We start from the raw sequence: 12,871 nt of genomic DNA, 5'->3' as shown, positions 1-12,871 counted from the left end.
TTAGCCATGGAGGACCCAGAATTGCGTCAACTAAAGCTGGACAATCAGGTAAGGAAATCAGAATGATACTATAATTCAGATGACTTCCTCTAAACTGACATAAGTGACAATATTGTGTAATAAAGGCAAATGTCACCAAATATGTGGTCTACAGATCCAGTGTATAAGCCAAATAAAAGCAACCAGTCTCTCTAGATACTAGTCTATATAAACCTCAATTTATTAACCTATTCGAAAGAAAATCATGTGTGGTTTAAATTGTGAATATTGAAACTATGTAACATTTTACCTTTAGTGGTATAGATGAAACATGACAATCTTACAATAAGAATTAACTCTTCGCCTATATGAAAGGGTAACTCATCAAAGAAATAGGTAAACTTCTTTTGAAAGTGATGCAAGTGGTTGTTGTGTTTTTGAACCCGATGGAGAGACAGAACATTGATGCAATCTTGGAATTAAGATTAAGCCCAGAATCTCCCTCAGCGTTCACTTTTGATGAAGAAGCAGCAGAGAAGGAGGGCCGATACCCAAATGGTCACAGCCAATAGGGACGCTCGACCCAAGAAAAGCAAGCAGAAGACTGGAGCAGATGACACAGACCTGTTGATTACTCAATCCCAGAGCAACAACTCCTTAAATGGTTGGTGATATGAACATTCAATGTATAGTACTCTCACAATACAGTATACTGAACCACAGAACAGTCATACAACTGTGTTGGCTGCATTATCAGCCTTACAAATACATATCCCCATATTGACACCATTCTTATCAAGAATAAAATATTGTTGAATGGTTACAACCTCTGTCAAGATGTAGGCGAGAACTATTAGTTGTACATCATTTACCAATAACCATCTAGTACTGTATGCCTGACCTGTAAAGGCCATGTTATACTCTTCAGCTGAAGAAGCCCATGATAACCCACTGGAGGAAATTACTCTGGGAGAGCTCAGCCTAAAAACCACTGATGCTACAGATGAGATGCCCCCCGAGAAACCCATCATCACCAAAACTATGGACGTGGAAATTGACAGCCAGCCAAAGCCTAAACTCAGTACAGAAAATGAAGGCCCAGCAGAAGTGAAAAAGAAAGAGAAGGAGAAGAAAGAGAAAGGTGTGAAAAAGGAGAAGGCGCAAGCAAAACGTGAGATCATTTTATCCTATGAGATATGACACACACACACACAGCAAAAACAGCAGCAAAAATACACAACACACACACATGACACACACAGGATATTGTGTGTGTGGGTTGTGTATTTTTGCTGTGTGTTTGCTGTGTGTGTGTGCGTATCTGTGATTGTTTGTCAGAGGAGGCTTCCTCAAGGAGGAATTGAAAGATGGTCCTCCTCAAAATGTAGTAAAAAATACTATTATGTCTTGTGTTTTAGAGTTAGAACAGAATGAGGATAAGGGAGAGGAGAAAGAGAAGGAGAAGCGAGAGAAAAAAACTAAGAAGGACAAATTGAAAGGACACACCCCAAGTAAAGAGAAAAAAAACAAGACTGATGAACAAGAGGGTAAGAGATACAAATGTCATACACAATGCTGAATGTGTGATGATAACCTCTGCCACTGTATATGAGATGTGCACAGACATGGTTACAAATGCTTGCTCAGAAGGCTTGGTTTTGAAGGCTTTGTCATTGGTTTGTGTTTTATAGAAGAATGTGAGTTACAGCTAAAGGCATCTGTAGGCCTTGCCCCTTGAGACGTAACTTTGGCTCCAATGCCACTGTTGTGCTATGAAAGGGCAAACAGTAAATGGCTCACGATGGCCTGACTGCCCTGTTCAGTGGGCATCGGGTACGGAACCGAGCCAGATAGACCCAGGTATTCTGATCCTCTTCAGGAGGGCAAGGTGTATGTCTATAACCCATTGATCAAGCACGTTTGTTGTCGTCCTATCAAACTGATGTACTCTAGAACTATCAGCAATGCACTTGGACTAACCTTAAAAAGTACCCGAAGTCATGTACTGTAATAACTCATTCTCTTTATGTTCTGTAAAGACATAAGAGATCTAGCTGCTTTAATCTGTTTCCTGTGACTAACTAGTAAATATGATTTCCAGAAAAACAAAACATATTCAGAACAAAGTTGATGTGACTGCAAAGTTATTTGGATGTTGTAGCTCCATACTTTACACAATATGCAGAGCAACACAAAATATTTTATAACACATTTCATTACTACCTTTCAGCATTACCATTTTTTTATATTTCTCTCAATTTCCAGCAAACACTATCACTAAGTCTCCAGCTATTCAGATAGATTCCGTAGTAGAGTTTGAGATGCCAGAATGGGACAGTGATGGTGAGAGAAAAGATTGGTCAAAAAGCCCCATCCCAGGAACACCCAAGAAAAAACAACACCTCAACACATGTGAGTCATACGTTTGCAAGGTATACTGAACAAAAATATAAACGCAACATGTAAAGGTTTGGTCCCGTATTTCATGAGCTGAAATAAAATATCCCAGAAATGTTCCATATGCACAAAAAGCTTATTTATCTCAAATTTGGTTGACATCCCTGTTAGTGAGCATTTCTCCTTTGCCAAGATAATCCATCCACCTGACAGGTGTGGCATATCAAGAAGCTGATTAAACAGCATGATCATTACACAGTTGCACCTTGTGTTGTGGACAATAAAAGACCACTCTAAAATGTGCAGTTTTTTCACACAACACAATGCCACAGATGTCTTAAGTTTTGAGAAAGAGTACAATTGGCATGCTGACTGATGGAATGTCCACCACAGCTGTTGCCAGATAATTAAATGTTAATTTCTCTACCATAAGCCGCCTCCAACGTCATTTTAGATAATTTGGCAGTACGTCCAATCGGCCTCACAACCGCAGACTACATGTAACCAGGCCAGACCAGGACCTCCACATCCAGCTTCTTCACTTGCCGGATCGGCTGAGACTAGCCACCCGGACAGCTGATGAAACTGTGGGTTTGCACAACCTAATAATTTCTGCACAAACTGTCAGCAACTGTCTCAGGGAAGCTCATCTGCGTGCTCGTCGTCCTCACCAGGGTCTTGACCTGACTGAAGTTCGGGGTCGTAACCTACTTCAGTGGGTTAACGCTCACCTTCGATGGCCACTGGCATGCTGGAGAAGTGTGCTCTTCACGGATAAATCCTGGTTTCAACTGTACCGGGCAGATGGCAGTCAGTGTGCAAGGCATTGTGTGGGGACGAGCAGTTTGCTGATGTCAACTTTGTGAACAGAGTGCCCCATGGTGGCGGTGGGGTTATGGTATGAGCAGCAGTAAGCTACATACAATGAACACAATTGCATTTTATTGATGGCAGTTTGAATGCACAGAGATATTGTGATGAGATTCTGAGGCCCATTGTCGTGCCATTCATCCGCCGCCATCACCTCATGTTTCAGCATGATAATGCAAGGCCCCATGTCTCAAGAATCTGTACATGATTCCTGTAAGCTGAATATTTCCCAGTTCTTCCATGGCCTGCATACTCACTAGACATGTTACCCACTGAGCATGCTTGGGATGCTCTGGATTGAAGTGTATGACAGTGTGTTCCAGTTCCCGCCAATATCCAGCATTTTCACACAGCCATTGAAGAGGAGTGGGACAACATTCCACAGGCCACAATCAACAGCCTGATCAGCTCTATGCAAAGGAGATATGTCGCACTGCATGAGGCAAATGTTGTGTTTATATTTTTGTTCAGTGTACAATTACCGGTATAAACTAAACTGATCTTCCGGTATACTGCAAAGAGTTTCCCTTTTGTGTACATGAAATAACTTTGAATATGTTGTTTCCACTGCTACAGCAAGGTGCCAAATAAGTGACAATGAGAGGGAGGAAGATGAAATTATTGAAAGAGAGAAAAAAGAGAAAACTCCAAAAAAGACAAAAAAAGCTGAGAAAGCCAATCTCGCACTTCTTAACTCCAACTACAGGCAGCAGGACACCTCAGACAGCGACGACAACATTGGAAGAGTAAGAGTGTGATAAAAACGTCACTCTAAAAGAACAGTGATTGTCCATTTTAGAAATGAATCATTTCCCCTTTAACCATTACCTTATAAATGTTTATTAATTATTGTCTGAAAAAAAATCATTGATCAACATCTTTCCTTCCATCTCTTCCTCTTTCTTCTCTCTCCTTCCCTCTCCCTACCCTTCCCATTTCCTTCCTGTCTCTGTCTCTCAGGTGACAACTCCTGTCTCAGTTGAAGATCTTGAAAAGTTTGCCCTGCATCCAGCCCCTAGAGATACAACAATCCAGTGCAGAATCACTCGGGACAGGCGGGGCGTGGAGAAAGGAATGTACCCCACTTACTACCTCCATATGGAGAAGGAGGATGGGAAGAGGGTAAGGGTGCTTTAAGAAAATGTTCAATGGAATATATGGCTGGCCAATGTGAATGCTCTTGTTGCAAGTCTTTCCTTGTGCTGTATGTGATTGGCCAGCCTTTATGGCAGTTTGATCATCAGAATAATTGCACTCATGTAACTGCTGTTTTCTCATTGTCCATTCTTGATTTCTCCCTCCATCCTCCCTTAATAGCCATCTTTCTCTCTACCTCTCTCAGGTGTTTTTAATGGCAGGCAGGAAGAGGAAGAAGTGCAAAACCTCCAATTATCTAATTTCCATTGATCCAACAGAACTTTCCAGAGACACAGACAGTTATATAGGCAAACTAAGGTAACTAACCCCCAACCGATCTATGTTCAACCATACTTAAAAAAAAAAAAAAACAAACATTTGTGACCAACTTTTATTTAGTTTAGAATTTTTTTCCATTCTGTCTGTCTGTTTATTTATTGTGTCCATCTGTCCCGTTCTTCTGTTTAACGTCACAGTACTATGTAAATCGTATGATCAATCTCTTTCAGATCAAATGTGCTAGGCACCAAATTCACAGTGTTTGACGGCGGGGATAACCCAGATAAGAAGCCTTTCGTCAAAGAGTGTGAGTCAGTTCGGCAAGAGCTTGCCGCAATCTGTTATGTGAGTCAAACCTAATTTTACATCTTTACAATGACTCCCTTAATTTACTGTAGGCTTTTGCCTCCTGATAAAAAATAAATCCGACCAATAACTATGACCTTCTCTTCTGTATTTGTGTCTTTCAGGAGAAGAATGTTCTAGGTTTCAAAGGCCCCAGGAAAATGACGGTGGTTATTCCTGGCATGATGGAGAATGATGAGAGAGTGTGCATTCGTCCAAAAAGTGTATGTTTATCGACACCTAAGACTCCAGAGATTGAGACCTAAGGTTAAATTCATCAGGCCGCTAAACCAATACATATGATGCAGAATAGAATAAGAGAATAAAATGAGTACCTATATAAATAAAGATATGGTATGGACAGTCTGTTTACCACTCTCCTTCATCTACTGTTATCTCTCAGGATATAGAGTCTTTGCTCTCCCGCTATGAGAATGGTAACACTGACAACCTAGTGTGCCTCATGAACAAGTCCCCCAGCTGGAATAAACAGACACAGTCGTATGTGCTCAATTTCCACGGCCGAGTCACACAGGCCTCCGTCAAAAACTTCCAAATCGTTCACCCTGACAACGGTAAGATAGAGCCATTGTTTGCTGAGTAATAGAGGTGCTTTAGGCCGCCTGACTGGCTATAAACTGTCTTAGAATACCCTTTCTATATTTCTGCATGTAGTGGCTTAAAAATGCCTTAATTCACTTCATTCTCCCGCCCCCAATGCCAACTAACCCGTTTATAATGTACTGCTATCCAACTCCCCACCACCCTGCTGACCATGGGATAATTACACTCCCTTCCAGAGGACTACATTGTGATGCAGTTTGGTCGGGTGGCAGAGGACGTATTCTCCATGGACTATAGCTTCCCTATGTGTCCCCTGCAGGCCTTCGCCATCACGCTCTCCTCCTTCGATGGCAAACTGGCTTGTGAGTGATACCAAGTGTGGACAACTCAATCAAGCAGAAGCAGAGCCTTAATGGCTTACCATTACAGTTCTATCACAGTATTAATTGTCAATGTGCATTCCAGGTAGTATTGGATAAGTGTTTGATATTTTTCAACACCTGAGATTACAGAAAGTATTTTTTAGATTTTACGAAAAATACGTAACAACTCATCAACGTCGTTGAGTATAGGTTAAGATTGAGTCTCAATATGGAACACATATTACTAAATGTTATCTGAAAAACAGCAACTAGGTCCTCTGAATTATATATTGTGCTTAGATGTCTGGTAGATGTAACCACTAGAATGACAATGTTGCACAGAATACCTGTTTTGTGCAGGCTGTTTGATCATATTTGAACTGAAACATTTTTATAAGAAATATGTATAAGAAATATGTCCAATTCATTTATTTAATAATGATTGCAGTCTTAAGGCTCCGCTCCACATTATCAAAGTGTAACGTATTCATGTTTTTCTACATTCCACATAATCTCATATGTGCAATATACACTGAGTATACCAAATATTAGGAACACCACCCCTGTTGCCCTCAGAACGGCCTCAAATCGTCAGGGCATGGGCTCTACAAGGTGTCGAAAGCATTCAACAGGGATGCTGGCCCATGTTGACTCCAATGCTTCCCACAGTTGTGTCAAGTTGGCTGAATGTCCTTTGGACGGTGGACCATTCTTGATACACACAGGAATCATCTGCACTGATTGAAATGGATTTAACAAGTGACATTAATAAGGAATCATAGCTTTCACCTGGATTCAAATGGTTACTCTATGTCATGAAAAGAGGAGGTGTCCTTAATGTTTTGTACACTCAGTGTAACAAGGCAGCTGCAGGGCACTAGACTGCAACCATTTAGTCACATTTTGAGATCTTCCCAGCGAACGTTTCCATAACATTCCCTAAAGGTTCTCCTTTGGTTCTTAGAAAAATAACCTTTCCAAAAGGTTCCCAGAAACAACATTTGTTATCTGGGCTTTGACTTGGCTTTGCGAGTTATATTTTAAATTGGTTGCATCGGTGCGAGCTGCCATTTCTAGCTGGTCACTTCACTTCTCTCAAAACGTTCTATTTGGGGGCGGCAAAAACCACGATTTGGTCAGATCTAAAGTGCACCATTTTTCTGATCCCTGAATGAAATAGTCAGGTCTGCCCTGTGCTTGTTTCTCCCTTGCTGCTCCCAAGTAGGTTAGTTGGAGAGCAAAATGCATTCTGATTGTGACATTTCAAAATTTAATTGCGGGAAAATAAAAGTTTAGAAGCTGTTGTGGCTATTGGAGAGAGGAGGGTCTAAGGTTTCTGAAAGATATTACATTATTTCTCAAGTCTCAATATTGACTGTTTAAAGCACAGTTTTTAACCAAACTATCTGTTAGTCTATATCTTTGAGATATACGGAGTGGAGTGCCGGAAGCACACATCTGCCATTTGCGGGGATTGCATAGGCCTATATATAAATGATTGCTGCAAAGTTTTTAGGAAATTACAATTACTGTTAGATTAATCAATTACACAACTAACTACCGGCATATTATATTTAGGTATCTAACTAATGCATTTTGGGTTTACAAATTAATTAGCCTATGTTATATTTGTACACACAATAGATGTAAGCAAATTTATATCTATTTAACAGAAGAAATCTGCAGTTCTGGGGCCCTATTTTGAGAGTAAAATATAGCATCAATAGACTAATTGTCAACCCATTCATGACAGTCACTGGTTTAGTGTGCATGTCAAAATATATTGATCATGCATTCCTGCTTGGACATGTTCCATTTTCCGTTGACATTTTAGTCATTTAGCAGACGTTCTTATCCAGAGCGACTTACAGATTGTGCATTCATGTTAAGACAGCTAGGTGGGACAACCACATACTGTATCACAGTCATAGTAGGTAAATACATTTTTCCTTAATAAAGTAGCTATCAGCAAAGTCAGAGCTAGTATGAGGGACAAGAGTCAAGTGCGAGCGTTAGTTCACAAAAGTTTTTTTTTTTATGTTAGAAGAAATAACTTATTTTCTGAATCATATCATCTCAGTAGCACTGTGAACGTCTTTTTAAAATGGCTGGTCATTTTTTCCTATTGCGTGATGCTGCAACAAGTTTGGTACGACCAAATTATGGGCTGGTGCCACCAACTGAAAATGTAAGTAGCACCGGTGCCACCAGGAAATTAGTCTGGACTCCTGAAGCTGCAAAGAGCCTCTATTTAAGATAATGATGTGGAATTTGCCATAAATTGTTATTGATAGAATGTTTACTGATGTATAAAACTGTCATGTTGATTAATCATTTTTATACTATGGCATTGTTGAATACTTGTTTCTGATTGGCTTGAAGGACAATTTAGAGCGTGCATTATTTTCCTGTAATGCATGGTATATCCGCACGGTAGCGTTCAATGGCTATAGTTCATCCTTACATGTTCTATGTTTGAGCTGCTTTTGAAGGCAAAGGTCGAATTGAAAACATTATTGGTATTGATGAATTCGATTTTCAGCCACGTCTATTTCTATGGGCACAAGCACTGTTCATGACACAAACTATTCACACCCCTATTGTTGGTGGAGAGAACATTTTGCAAGTTTGAAGTCTATTTCCTGAAATTATAAAAATGTTCTCATGGGATGCAGAGAACATTTAGCAGTTTTAAAGCTACTTTTCATGCAATTCTATACATTTTGCCATGTCTAATGTGCATTCATGTGATATTTGACTGACTCAAACATTACAACAGAATGTATGGTCTAAAAAACGTTAGCTGACATGGGCTAGTTGATCTGGACATTTCTGACACATTATAGCTCTCTAAGATATGCAAAGACTGGTTTGACAAGAGGAAAACTGTTGAGGCATTACCCAATTTCAAAATTACACCTTGTGCATTCTACTATTATAACTTTCAAGAGAAAATTTAAAGCCAGACTGAGTTCCGTTAAAAAAAGGCAGTGCGCGCCCCACAGTTTGAGAACCAATGATCTAAACAAGCAAGTCTGTTTGTTTGGTTACCAAGGCAACTACTGTAGCTATCGAGTATCTAGCTATCTTGCTAGCTACTTCAGTGGATGTTGAATGCATTTCTACCTGTAAATGAACACATTTCTAGGGGCAAATGTGTTAAATTTGTTAAATTATAGCCATGGCATAAAACATCATGTAAACCCATTACTCTGTGTTGATGTTGTTTTTTTGTACAGGAAGTTAGTATCTTCTCTCCCCACTATCTCCTTTGGTCTCTTTATCGCAGTCAAGGACGGAAATACTTTTAGTCAAAGAACTTAATGAATATACCAATCTTTACTGCTGATCTGGAAACACTACATCCAACAAATTCAGTAGATATAGATAAAACCAATGACTCATGATTTCTCCTCTTGCACAACAGTTACAAAAGTAATTTCGATAGCGATAACAGTCAAGCTTTCAGCACTTACTGTATTGCTGAACACAGAGAGCAATTGAGTTTCACAGATATAAGAATAGGTCACAGTTAAGCCCTGTGGTAAATTAATTTGACCACAAAACATGTTTTCTGATGTAGCCTATTGATTCTGTTTCTGAGTGAAACCTTATACCAAAACTAACTTTGTTGTCTGCGGAGTTAAAATATGCCTTTCCTCTCAATAAAGAAACACACTTCCTGTGTTAATGATGTTTCGTTTGAACTGACAATAATATTGGCAATGATGACTGAAGACATTTATAAGCATCTTCCTGTGAGATAAAAGTGTTTCCTAATAACCTCTACTGTTCCTCTGCCACAAACTTGTCACTTGATTAGTGAAAGTTGCTCACAAACCTAGGTTACCATGATTTAGGCCCAAGTTATATTAGTTATCCCAGTTTGCTTGCTGTATGGTGAGGTTATTAGTTTATTTTTCTTGCCTCCCTGCAAAAAAAAATATTTCAAAAAAAGGTGTATTACCAATTATTGCCAATTACTAATCTCTCACACTTTAAGACAGGAGTATTTCCTGGTGAGGTCACATGGTCAGGAAAAACTCTTATCCCTAAAAATAAGTAGTCAATTCACAAGTTTAGATCAGAGCCATATAGAGAGGGAGTTCGGTCAAGTTTTAGAATGGCTGCCATGCCAACGTCTTTATTCTCGAAATGTTGGTGACGTAACAATGACCTGCTGTGAACAAGCAAAACCGAGCAGCGAATTTAGCAGACGTTGTTAGTGATTAGCATTCAGGATAATGTGTATCTAAGTCTGTACTGTGTTGTGGTGTCAACAAATCTATCTTTACTGGACATCTTCATAGGTTTTGAAAACTATCAGAAATAAACAGCACAAAGCAGAAGCATCAATTATAACTTAGCAATGTCTATGTAGGTGAAAGTGGCTCGCTCGCAACTACCAGACTGAAACCGCATTGGCCCAACTCTCTATGTATACACAGTATGACTCTTTAGATAGCTCAGTGATGTAACAGGTGAACTAACACAACACTGTCATTATGTGTTCACTATGTGTGCCAATGTGTATATACAAACTCGATGATAGTCAGATATGACCAACTTTGACACATGACCAGGAGCTCTGTATCTGCACTTATCTTCTATATACACTGAATTAAATAGATTATGCAACATGCAACTATTTCAAAGATTTTACTGAGTTCATATAAGGAAATAAATTCATTAGGCCCTAATCTATTGATTTCACATGACTGGGAATACAGATAGGCATCTGTTGGTCACCAATACCGTTAAAAAAGAAAGTATGGGCATGAATCAGAAAACCAGTCAGTATCTGGTATGGCTAGCATTTTCCTCATGCAGCACGACATCTCCTTTGCATAGAGTTGATTGTGGCCTGTGGAATGTTGTCCCACTCCTCCTCAATGGCTGTGCGAAGTTGCTGGATTATGACGGGAACTGGAACTTACAAGTTGATCCAGAGCATCCCAAACATGCTCAATGAGTGACATATCTGGTGAGTATGCAGGTCATGGAAGAACTGGATAATTTTAAATGTTTTACATTTGAATCATTTAGCAGACGCTCTAATCCAGAGAGTAACGGAGACGCTGAGAGTCGAGAAGCAGGTGCAGGTGAAACATTTAATTAAACAACAAACATGGAACAAGACAATATAACAGTAGAGTCTACGCATAAACACAGGAACAATACTGACTGGGGAAAGAACCTAAGAGAGTGCCAGATATAATCAAATCAAATGTTATTAGTCATACGCGTCGAACACAACAGGTGTAGACCTTACAGTGAAATGCTTACTTACGAGCCCCTAACCAGTAATGCAGTTTTTAAAAAATACAGATAAGAATAAGAAATAAAAGTAACAAGTAATTAAAATAGTCTGGGTAGCCATTTGATTAGATGTCCAGGAGTCTTATGGCTTGAGGGTAGAAGCTGTTTAGAAGCCTCCTGGACCTAGACTTGGCGCTCCGGTACCATTTCTGTGCTGTAGCAGAGAGAACAGTCTATAACTAGGGTGGCTGGAGTCTTTGACAAATTTTAGAGCCTTCCTCTGACACTGCCTGGTATAGAGGTCCTGGATGGCAGGAAGCTTGGCCCCAGTGATGTACTGGGCCATACACACTACCCTCTGTAGTGCCTTGCGGTCGGAGGCCGAGCTGTTGCCATACCAGGCAGTGAGGCAACTAGTCAGGATGCTCTCAATGGTGCAGCTGTAGAACCTTTTGAAGATCTGAGAACCGATGCCAAATCTTTTCAGTCTCCTGAGGGGGAAAAGGTTTTGTCGTGCCCTCTTCACGACTGTCTTGGTGTGCTTGGACCATGTTAGTCTGTTGGTGATGTGGACACCAAGGAACTTGAATCTCTCAACCTGCTCCACTGCAGCCCCATCGATGAGAATGGGGGTGTGCTAGGTCCTCTTTTTCTTGTAGTCCACAATCATCTCCTTTGTCTTGATCACGTTGAGGAAGAGGTTGTTGTCCTGGCACCACACAGCCAGGTCTCTGACCTCCTCCCTGTAGACTGTCTCGTTGTTGTCATTGATCAGGTCTACCACTGTTGTGTCATCGGAAAACTTAATGATGGTGTTGGAGTAGTGCCTGGCCGTGCAGTGATGAGTGAACAGGGAGTACAGGAGGGGACTGAGCATGTACCCCTAAGGGGCCCCTGTGTTGAGGATCAGCGTGGCGGATGTGTTGTTCCCTACCCTTACCACCTGGGGGGCGCCTGTCAGGAAGTCCAGGATCCAGTTGCAGAGGGAGGTGTTGTCACGAGCCAGGGCCTTGGTCACTGATCCGTCTGGAGCTGTGTTATTAAAAAATAAATGCACAGCAATGAACCCCAATCATTCTACATACCCCGCCTTCTTCTGCCAATTAACTTATCGAGAGTCAGTCTATTTTACCAGGTAATGAGGGAGGTGGCGGATAATTGGTTAGAGAACCCCTTTACTGTATCCACAGTATCATTCACAAATCTCTGTTGATTATAATAGATGTCATTAATCCAATCCACATTTTTATTTATTGTCAACCACCAAAATAACGTAGTGGTAAAGTCTTCACCTATTTGATTCATAGCTTTGTATTAATCTGTAACTTCCCTGAGGATGCCAATAGCATCCATCTTGACAAAGCTACTCCCATCCTGGTCTAAACTCCTCCTGTGCCTACTTTAGCCTCATATAACTGGCCTCTGATGACTAACTCAAACTGTTGGACCTATAACACCGGGGCACAAGTTCCTAACCACCCTTTCTGGTAGTTTCTGTCGTATGCGGCCTTTGCTGGTACGAGCCCACCCTACACCAGTCATAGGTGCTGTTAGGTTAACAATTTTCTCCTGTACTTCCAAACCTAAATCAGTCACATTAACGATTACCTTTCAGCCATTGAAATCATCTAAGTTTTCAGTGCCATTCTTGTATCCATAACACTGGTACTCATCGGGAG

The 12,871-nt window shown here is 40.5% G+C and overlaps 1 protein-coding gene and 1 non-coding gene across 2 annotated transcripts; both read left to right on the top strand.

The window, feature by feature from the left end:
• Positions 1–6: 6 nt before the first annotated feature.
• si:dkey-220f10.4 (tubby protein) lies at positions 7–5,941 on the top strand. Its single transcript, XM_064921881.1, has 12 exons — positions 7–48; positions 487–643; positions 908–1,150; positions 1,398–1,526; positions 2,245–2,391; positions 3,823–3,992; positions 4,207–4,368; positions 4,589–4,701; positions 4,893–5,007; positions 5,133–5,231; positions 5,411–5,582; positions 5,808–5,941. Exons 1-12 carry the CDS (start codon positions 7–9, stop codon positions 5,939–5,941), a joined length of 1,683 nt encoding a protein of 560 aa, XP_064777953.1.
• Positions 1,706–1,834, top strand: LOC135505341 (small nucleolar RNA SNORA17). Its single transcript, XR_010450274.1, has one exon. It is a non-coding gene; the product is annotated as a small nucleolar RNA SNORA17 (small nucleolar RNA).
• Positions 5,942–12,871: the final 6,930 nt, after the last annotated feature.

The sequence above is a fragment of the Oncorhynchus masou genome, chromosome 18 (assembly GCF_036934945.1).
Source record: "Oncorhynchus masou masou isolate Uvic2021 chromosome 18, UVic_Omas_1.1, whole genome shotgun sequence".
Taxonomy (NCBI): Eukaryota; Metazoa; Chordata; class Actinopteri; order Salmoniformes; family Salmonidae; genus Oncorhynchus; species Oncorhynchus masou.
This window is presented reverse-complemented; position numbering and strand designations above follow the sequence as displayed.

Excerpts from the sequence above, each read along its gene's own strand:
- si:dkey-220f10.4 (XM_064921881.1), top strand. The coding sequence starts at position 7 with ATGGAGGACCCAGAATTGCGTCAACTAAAGCTGGACAATCAG. Across the intron at positions 644-907 it reads GAGCAACAACTCCTTAAATG|CTGAAGAAGCCCATGATAAC; the intron begins GTTGGTGATATG and ends TATACTCTTCAG. Across the intron at positions 5,008-5,132 it reads AGCTTGCCGCAATCTGTTAT|GAGAAGAATGTTCTAGGTTT; the intron begins GTGAGTCAAACC and ends TGTGTCTTTCAG.